At 48.2% G+C, this 9,642-nt stretch overlaps 1 protein-coding gene across 4 annotated transcripts in view; it reads right to left on the bottom strand.

Annotated features, from left to right (window-relative positions):
* Positions 1-512: 512 nt before the first annotated feature.
* The window catches only part of TCEA3 (transcription elongation factor A3), a 46,282-nt gene continuing 37,152 nt past the window's right edge, over positions 513-9,642 (bottom strand). For 2 of the 4 annotated variants that reach the window (XM_023219854.1, XM_023219857.1), the window contains 2 exons: positions 6,201-6,347; positions 3,464-3,612 (listed from right to left, as the gene is read on the bottom strand). In XM_023219854.1, the coding sequence (XP_023075622.1) occupies positions 3,484-3,612; positions 6,201-6,347 (276 nt within the window). In that variant the 3' untranslated portion in view covers positions 3,464-3,483. Of the gene's footprint in view, positions 938-3,463; positions 3,613-6,200; positions 6,348-9,642 lie in introns of those variants that run through there. The other 2 variants (XM_023219856.1, XM_023219855.1) reach the window with 2 other exon arrangements.

Genomic DNA, 9,642 nt, shown 5'->3' with positions numbered 1-9,642 from the left:
GCTCAGGTCACAGATGGAGCTGTGAGGGACACATTGCTAGGGCCTGGGTGGGTTCTGAGGCTCAGGACTTTCAAGGGGCCATGGAAGTCAGAGTGCTGCTGTAATCTTCACTCAGAAAGCCCAGCTCGAGAGGATTTGTTCCCTGCCTAGGGGGATATGATCTGGAGTCCTCAAAAGCCCCCACAGCCAGCTGTGAACAGGGAATAGCAAAGAGTTTGGGAAGAGATGAGGAAAGAGTAGGGAAGAAATATTTCTATTAGGCTACTGCAAAAGTAATTGCAAAAACCGCAATTACTTTTGCTGCAACCTAGTATATAGTATGGAAGTAATATCTGCTGAAGCCAAACGGTGTATCAGCTGTTCTGCACGTGTGACTCTGAAGTCGGGGGGCGGGTAAGCTTTGTGTTGATCTGGCATTTTTCAATTCAGAAAAGGCTGGGAGATCCAGATGGGAGAGAAGGAACTCAAGGCAAAGGTCTGCCAGCCTACCGTCAAAGATACGACACCTCAGGTCTAACGCGCTGCAGTGTCTTTATTTTTTCTTTTTCTTTTATTTTTGTAGAGATGGGGTCTTGCTATGTTGCCGAGGCTGGACTCAAACTTCTGGGGTCAAGCGATTCTCCCACCTCAGTCTCCAAGAGTTTGCATATTACAGCCATGAGCCACTGTGCCTGGTCCTCTGCAGTTTCTACAAGAGGTTCATCAATAAGATTCTCAGCATCATACTTCAATTAGGCTCCCCACTTAACCAATTGTTTCTAATGACCGATTATTAATTTGCAAGAGAATTCTTCCTCCAACTCATACCACCCCAGTCAGAGTTCAGTATTTTCCTTCACTTTAATTTGTATTGCTTCTCCAGTTCAGACAGTTCAGCGCTTCCTCTTTGTTCTTCCTCACCTTGTTCATGGCGGTCCTGGCTGTTCCATCAGCAGAACTACAAAACCAGAAAGGCAACAAAATTTGAAAGGTTTCTCAGCATCCTCCAAGGAGGCTGTGGGGGAATATGAAAAAGAAGGTGGTGTCTGGAGCCACACAGACCAGAGTCCAAAGCCCAGCTCTGCCATTATTAGCTGTGTGATCTTGAACATATCACTCACCTGTAAAATGAGCTCATAATGCTGGTGAATGTGAGAATGATATCAGGTAATAAATGAATGGCGATTCGGTGCCAGGAATGTGCTGAGCTCTCAATTTATGATCAAGAACATCACTAGGATGACTACTAACAGGTTAGACTGTTAGTAGTCTAACAGTCTACTACTAACTTGGTTAGACTTTCAGTCTCCCACGTGGCAACAGAGACCATCTGGAAGTATGTTCAGAAGACTGTAGTTGTTACCTCTAGTGGATCCTGTCCCTCCAACTACAAGGAATCAAGGAGGAGGAGCTGGATTTAGAGCATTCAGAATGTCCTTTCTCTAACCGTAACAAAATCACAAGAGCTACATTTATTGAGCATTTACTCTGTGCTAGGCAGTATTAACACGTATTAACTCATTTCCCCCTTACAATCACTCTGTGAGGTAGGCACTAATATCACTCCCAATTTTTTTTTTTTTTTTTTTCTGAGACGGAGTTTCACTTGTCACCCAGATTGGAGTGCAATGGCAAGATCTTGGCTCACCACAACCTCTGCCTCCCGAGGTCAAGCGATTCTCCTGCCTCAGTCTCCTGAGTAGCTGGGATTACAGGCATGTGTCACCACGCTTGGCTAATTTTGTATTTTTAGTTGAGACAGAGTTTCTCCATGTTGGTCAGGCTGGTCTCGAACTCCCGACCTCAGGTGATCCACCGGCCTCCCAAAGTGCTGGGATTACAGGCACGAGCCACTGCGCCCGGCCTATCATTCCCATTTTACAGGTAAGGAAGCAGATCAGAGAGGTTAAGCGACTTGCTCAAACTCCCATAATACTAGTAGATGACATACCCAAAATGGTAAGAATAGTGGTTTTATGTACCAGGCATGTCTGTGCTCAGGGTTTTTTTTTTTTGTATGGTTGTATAATTTGTTGACTGCACAAAAGAGTCTGGCCAAAGGGGCAAGCTGAGGCTGAAACTTAGCCCCTGCTCTATTTGCTCTGTACCCTGGCATGAGGCTGTGTCACCTGGAGGAAGGGACACCTTTTCCTAATTTGACAAAGATGCCATATGAGCTCTCAAGGCCCTGTTAATGCTTTACGTGTGTTACGTTCTCTAATCCTCAAACAGCTCTGTGGGCTAGATAAGAATACCCTCATTTTATAGATGAGGAAATCCAGGCTTAGTGAGTTCAAGTCACCGAGCTAAGTCACTTCGTAAGGGGTAAAGCTAGGATTCGAGCCTGATGCCAAATCCCATGCTCTAAACCAGTAGGCCACTATACTGACCCCATCCCTAAGTGCTCAATAAGTGAAAAAAGAAAAAATACATAATCATCTGGTTTTTACCTTTAAAAATATGGCAGTTCTAATGAGGCCCCAGTAAGGACTACTGAGGTCCTTAGTAAGAAAAAGAATTGATCAGGAAGTTGGAGCATCAGCTTTCAGTGCTCCAAACTGTGGCTTTATGCTTATTAACTATTTCTGTATTTCAATTTCCTTGTCTGAAAGTAAGAATAACATTATAAAGGAACAATTCTTGTAGCTGTTTGCAAAGTGTTTATGCATACGTAATAATCCTCATATCAAAATGATCCTCACATCATCAACCCTGGGATAAAGGCATTATTATTCCTCTTTCGCTCAAGGAGGTGAGGAACACGCTCAGGGCGAGTAGCGCAGAATGGCACCTGAAGCCAGGGATCCTGACTTGTCTTGTACTCCTTGCTAAGTACCTTAGAACTTCTGGAGCACCTGTAGCCTGCCTGGTGGCCCAGACATCACATGGTGCACATACAAGTCAGATAGCAGTTGGAAACTGACATTAGTCACGTGACCACACTCTGTTCCTTCAGGAGACTTGGCAGGAAGGAGCACTCTGGGAGGAGTCTTTGCTTGGCTCCCATGCCTGAAAACAAAACTTCTGCCTTTGCAGGAGCTGGGGCGGTCTGAGTTACAGACTTGGGTAATGTAAGACTTCCAGAGCTTCCTTAGGAGGGAAGGATGACCTGGTGGCATTTAGGGTCAACTCCTTTCTGACAGGGCTCAGCCTTCCTGTTTCCCATCCCCGGCTGTGGCCAGGTTCAAAGGAAATACCATCTGTGGAAGCACTTTCCAAAGAAGCGTGGTCCAAGTGCAGAATGTTTTTCCTCTCCTCTGTGGATCTCAGGAAGCCAATTCCATCTGTGCTCCAATGACAGACTTGCTCATCCTGTGATAAAATGTGGGCTGCTGCCCCCACCCCAGCTTGGTGCCCTTCTAAAATGAAAACATGCATGTGTATACTCTTCCCACCTCCCCAACAGCAGTCCGCCACTATCTCTGGCTCTGCAGGCCTACTCTGTGCAGGCTGGCAAGCGCTGCCATGCACAAGGCCCCTTCTGGATTGTGGGTATACTGCGCCTTATGCGGGCAAGGTATGTGGATGACAGGGAAGGGGGAAATATATAAACAAACAAACCTTCCAGCGATTGCCACATTCATTGCATAAGACAAAGGTAGTCATGGGCTCATCAGCACTGCGTGTCTGCACCTGAGAGAGACAAGAATCACTCATGAAGTCACTTCCCTGTTCTAGGACCTGCCATGGCTCCCACTGTCTTTGGGAGTAGGTCCAAATCCCAGAGGTTGGCACTGGTATTCCCACCCCATGTTGGCAATTTCCTTATCACTGACAACTCCATAATATTAGTATCATGCTTTCCTCTCTGGCAGTCCATCAGCTCACTCCCAGTATGTTACTGGCTTAACCTGGCCTTTTGTACTTTCACTCTTTGTTTTTGTTGTTGTTGTTGTTTTGTTTGTTTTTTGTTTTGTTTTGTTTTTGACACTGCAGTCTCGCTCTGTTGCCCAGGCTGGAGTGCAGTGGTGCCATCTCGGCTCACTGCAACCTCTGCCACCTGGGTTCAAGTGATTCTCCTGCCTCAGCCTCCTGAATAGCTGGGATTACAGGCGCCCACCACCATGCCCGGCTAATTTGGACTTTCACTCTTGTTGATCACTCTTGTTGGTCTTTCATAACAGATCTCTCTTCTCTTGCCTCAAGACTTATCTCCTACAGGAAGTATTCCCTGACTCACCTCTGAACACACCCTACCGGACACACTCACTAGAGTGAGCTGCAAGCAGGCTTAGTGGTCTAGTTCATCTTCCTTATTTTACTGGTGAAAGACCTGAGGCCCAGAGAGGAAAAGGGACCTAAATATCTTTGGGACTATTTAATATTATGTTTTCTCATCCTCTTAGCCTCATCATTCAGGTGCAGGAACCGGGTATCCCCAGTAAAGCCCTGGCATTTCCAGATTTAACAGCTCCTGTTCTGGTTTTCTAAGGCCGACTTTGGCTGGCCATGACATGTAGCAAGTCATTACTTTGCTGACAATCAGCTATGAATGATGTCAGCTGGGAATCTGTGGTGTGGGACGAGTTATGCCCGCCACCCTCCTTGAGTGAGCCCCAGCAGCCCAGCAGTCTGCCAGGCGTACACAGCTTAGCGCAGCCTGGTCACTGGATAGCAGTGACAAACAGAAAGAAAACTTTGCCAGTGGGCAGTTTACTTCTAGAAAGAAGTGAGTGAGGCACAGGAAGTGCATCGCTCCACATGGAAAGGTGCTTGGGAGACAGCAGAAGCTTGCACAAGCATCTCCGAATTCCAGACCTGGAATTCTCCAAGGGACTCCTCCAGAATGGCAAGGCTGACTGCATTTCTGCCCTGGCCACAGAGTGCCGCAGGCAAGGTGCCCTTGATAAATGGTGTGTGCCAAACAGACAGAGAACTCTGAATAGAGTTCTAGAATAACTAGACACCAGTGAGAATCCAAGGATATTTGTGCTGTAAGGGCGTACCACGTGCAACCCAGAAAGAGGAGGCCATTCTCTGGTTTTAAGAGAAGGGGCCTCCACAGCCTTCCCAAGTTCCCCATGCCAGGGCAATTGTCTTCAACTGGAGGAATCAGAGCTAAGCCCTTAGGCTTTATTGACCAAGTTAGCTGGATTGCAGGCAGAAAGGTCTGGATCTGGTTTATTACTATCTCTGACACTGGCCTGCTCTGCCACCTTGGGCAAGGCTAAAAAGCCTATCTGTGGCTTGTGTGGGCCTCAGTTTCCCTGGGTGTGTAATGAGGGAGCTGGGTTTCACATTGCCAAGTTCCCTTTCAACCATCTGGGACTCTTCAGCTGCTGTGAGTCTGATTCTTCTGATTGTCACTTCAGGGTAGACGAGAACAAGCCTCATAGACACATAGTGGGATGATTCTAAACTCAGAACATTGTCCAGAAGCCACAGATGCATCACGTTAGTGTACCAAGGCTCGCCCTTCTCTATGCAGCCTGGAGACTTTTTAAGGTTTTCTTTGTTTTGTTGAGACAGTCCCGTTCTATCACCCAGGCAGGAGTGCAGTGGTGCAGTCATGGCTCACTGCAGCCTCAATTCACTGGAGCCTCAACCTCCTGGGCTCCAGTGATTCTCATGCCTCATCACCACCCATTCCCCCTCGCATCCGGTAGCTGGGACTACGGGCATGCACCACCAAGCCTGGCTAATTTTTGTGTTTTTAGTAGAGATGTCGTTTCACCATGTTGCCCAGGCTGCACTCAAACTCCCAGGTTCAAGCTGTCTGCCTGCCTCACAGCCTCTCAAAAGTGCTGAGATTATAGGTGTGAGCCACTGAGCTGGCCCAGCCTAGAGAGGTTTTGTTGTTGTTGTTGTTTGTTTGTTTTGAGACAGAGTCTCACTCTGTCGCCCAGGCTGGAGTACAGTGGTGTAATCTTGGCTCAATGTAGCCTCTGCCTCCCAGGTTCCAGTGATTCTCCTGCCTCAGCCTCCAGCGTAACTGGAATTACAGGCATGTGCCACTACGCCTGGCTAATTTTTGTATTTTTAGTAGAGATGGGGCTTCACCATGTTGGCCAGGCTGGTCTCGAACTCCTGACCTCAGGTGATCCACTCACCTTGGCCTCCCAAAGTGCTGGGATTACAGACATGAGCCACTGCACCCGGCCAAGCTTAGAGAGTTTTAACCCTTTCTCCCCTCTGGCTCTTCCCTAAGCTTCTCTCTGATTTTCCATCTGTCTGCCCCTGCGTCCTCCTGCACCTCCAGCCCATCCCCTCACTGTCCATACCTGGTTATAGGTGCAGTTCTTCTTCTTGCATTTGCTGCACTGGAAGAGGTCAGTGGTGGTGCCGCCGGTCTTGGCCATCTGGTGCTCACGGATGGCCTCCTGGGTCATGGCATTCCTCAACTCCCTCAGTTCATCACTGGCCATTTCCTGGAGAAAAAAAGAGCTTGCCCTTCAGGGCTGAGGGGTCACAGGGGCCCTGCCCCACACTCGGTTTCTAGAGAGCCTGAACAGAAGAGGAGCTAACATGCTTTACTGACTGCAAGGAGCTGGAGGGAGGCCTGGATTCCACGTCCTGCCCCAGCTGGGAGAAAGCTGTCCCCGCAGAGTCCCCTGCCACCCACGACTGGGAGGTCATAAGGCACATTTAGGAAAGCAGCAGGCAAACAGCCTCTGCCCGAGGACGAGCACTCCTGTGTACATTTCTTCAAATCTGGGGCTCATCCTGCCTGCCAGGACCTTGGCCTTGGCCTGAAGCCTCCTGCTTGAGCTGCTTGATCACTGCCACCTGGTCTATGATGTTCCCCTTAGCCTTCCTCTCTGGACTTGACCCAGTGTTCTTTTACGCTGTGATCACTGCCCTGCTGTTCTGCTTCATGGGAACCCTGGCACAACTACCCATGACTTGCTGCTGCTACCCCCACCCTGAAGCTCCTGGGCTCAAACAACCAACTGCTCATCTGTGAGCATCGTCACCCACGCCTTTGCCTTCTCTGTCCATCTCCCTGGCCACTTGTCTCCCCTTAAGCCTCTGCCAGAGGAGAGCAGAGAGGGTGTCAGTCAAACTGCAGAGAGCTCCAGTTAAGGGTTGGTAGAAGGGGAAGGAGGGTGGCTGACGCAAATGTCAAAATGAGGATTTTAAACCTTTTTTTTTGAGATGGAGTCTCACTCTGCCACCAGGCTGGAGTGCAGTGGTGTGATCTCAGCTCACTGCAACCTCCACCCCCCGAGTTCAAGCAATTCTGCCTCAGCCTCCTGAGTAGCTGGGACTACAGGCACCTGCCACCACCCCCAGCTAATTCTTGTATTTTTAGTAGAGACGGAGTTTCATCATGTTGGTCAGGATGGTCTCCATCTGACCTCGTGATCCGCCTGCCTCGGCCTCCCAAAGTGCTGGGATTACAGGTGTGAACCACCACGACTGGCCTAAACTTTTTCATTGTTGCTATCTGTCCTGACTCCTTAAACCGTGGAGAAGGGCGCTGGCATAAAGGTCAAAGCATTTTAGTGTGCACACCTTTCATGATAACCACTTAGGCTTCTTGATAAAATGCAGATTCCTATGAATCTGAATTGCTAAGGGCAGGCCCAGGAATATGCATTTTTTAAAGACATTTATTTATTTATTTATTTTTGGGACAGGGTCTTGCTGTCACTTAGACTGGAGTGCAGTGGTGCAATGACTCACAGCAGCCTCAACCTCCCCTGGCTCAAGTGATTCTCCCACCTCAGTCTCCCAAGAAGCTGGGACTACAGGCATGCACCACCAAACCTGGTTAATTTTTTTTTTTTTTTGTATTTTTTGGTGGAGATGGGGTTTTACCACGTTGCCCAGGCTGGTCTCCTGAGCTCAAGCTATCTGCCTACTTTGGACTCCCAAAGTGCTGGGATTACAGGCGTGAGCCACTGCGCCTGGCCAGAATATGCATTTTCACTAGTGTCCTCAAGTTATTCTGGTACATATTAATTTTTAAAGTCCTAGTGTGTTAAATTCAAAGGCTAGGCCCTAACCAATGGCAGGAGAATATGGAAAAACAAGTCAATGAAAGGCATTTACCCATATGAGTAAAAAGTAGCTGACTTTAATTTGGGGGGATTTTCCAGAGCACAAAGCATTTGCCCATTCAAAATTTACTGGATGTGGCTGGGTGCAGTGGCTTACGCCTGTAATCCCAGCAATTTGGGAGGCCGAGACGGGTGGATCACCTGAGGTCAGGAGTTCAGGACCAGCCAGGCCAACATGGTGAAACCCCATCTGTACTAAAAATACAAAAAAATTAGCTGGGCGTGGTGGTGGGCACCTGTAATCCCAGCTACTCGGGAGGCTGAGACAGGACAATTGCTTGAACCTGGGAAGTGTAGGTTGCAGTGAGCTGAGACCGCACCATTGCACTCCAGCCTGGGCAACAAGAGCAAAAGTCCATCTTAAAAAAAAAAAAAAGCCAGGCATGGTGGTGCACGCCTGTAATCTCAGCTATTCAGGAGGCTGAGGCAGGAGAATTGCTTGAACCTGGGAGGTGGAGGGTGCAGTGAGCCTAGATCGCGTCACTGCACTCCAGCCTGGGCGACAGAGTGAGACTCCTCTCAAAAAACAAAAACAAAATCTACTGGATGCCAATTTATTGAATGCCTTTAACTGTATCAGTTAAATCAGTAAATCAGCTTTGGTTGTGGGGATGCCTTGATTTGTAGCGTTTGTCAGCTTCCATGGGACAAAATGCTATGGTCAATGGGACAAAATTCCATGGCCAATTTCAAGCTGCTAATGTGATATAACTGAACGCAGAGTTGGGAAGAGCTACACATCACCAGCTCCCTTGAGCTGGTAGGAGCTAGCTCAAGCATGCTACTGCCTCTGAGTCCAACGGATTCAAAAAGGAAGATCTGGTTCCTCCTCCCAAGTAGTGCTAATCTGGTAGGGTAGCCAAGCATTTACATAGGATTGCAAGAGAGGGAAGGAAGTATTAAAGTGAAGGTATATAAGGTGCAGGGGAAAGCAGCAGGGTATAGTGGTTAACTGTTTGGGGTCTGGTGGGTCATGAAGAAGCTAGTACTTTAACCAGTCTTGAAAGGTAGGAGTTCCCGGGGTGGGTGGTGGCACATTCCAGACAAATAAAACAGCAGGGCCAGGTGCAGTGGCTCACACATGTAATCCCAGCATGATCCGAGGCGGGCAGATCACCTGAGGTCAGGAGTTTGAGACCAACCTGACCAACATGGCGAAACTTCGTCTCTACTAAAAATAGAAAAATTAGCCAGGTTACATGGTTACATGGTTACAGGTGCATGCCTGTAGTCCCAACTACTTGGGAGGCTGAGGCAGGAGAATCTCTTGAACCTGGGAGGTGGAGGTTGCAGTGAGCTGAGATTGTGCCATTGCACTCCAACCTAGGTGACAGCCAGTCTCCATCTCAAAAGAAAAACAAAACAAAACAAAACAAACAACCCCCCCCCCAAAAAAAAACAGCAGGCACAAAAGATCAGAGGACAAGAATAGCACGTTTGGGTAAAAGTATTTGGGGTAGGTTCAAGTCGAGTACGGGAGATGTGGCTGGCAGTCCGATTGTGAAAGGAAGGTCTTGTGTGCCAGCTGAGAAATAGAGAACAGAAAAATCTATCCAGCCACACGCCAATCCATTTACTTCTCTGCCCTGCCTCATTAGAATGATAATAGGTACAACACTGTAGAAAATAAGGTAGAAAATGAGGAAAATGAGAGTCAGAG

This window comes from Piliocolobus tephrosceles, chromosome 1 (genome assembly GCF_002776525.5).
Source record: "Piliocolobus tephrosceles isolate RC106 chromosome 1, ASM277652v3, whole genome shotgun sequence".
NCBI lineage: Eukaryota > Metazoa > Chordata > Mammalia > Primates > Cercopithecidae > Piliocolobus > Piliocolobus tephrosceles.
The sequence above is the reverse complement of the archived record's forward strand: the minus strand, read 5'-3'. Positions and strand labels throughout refer to the sequence as shown.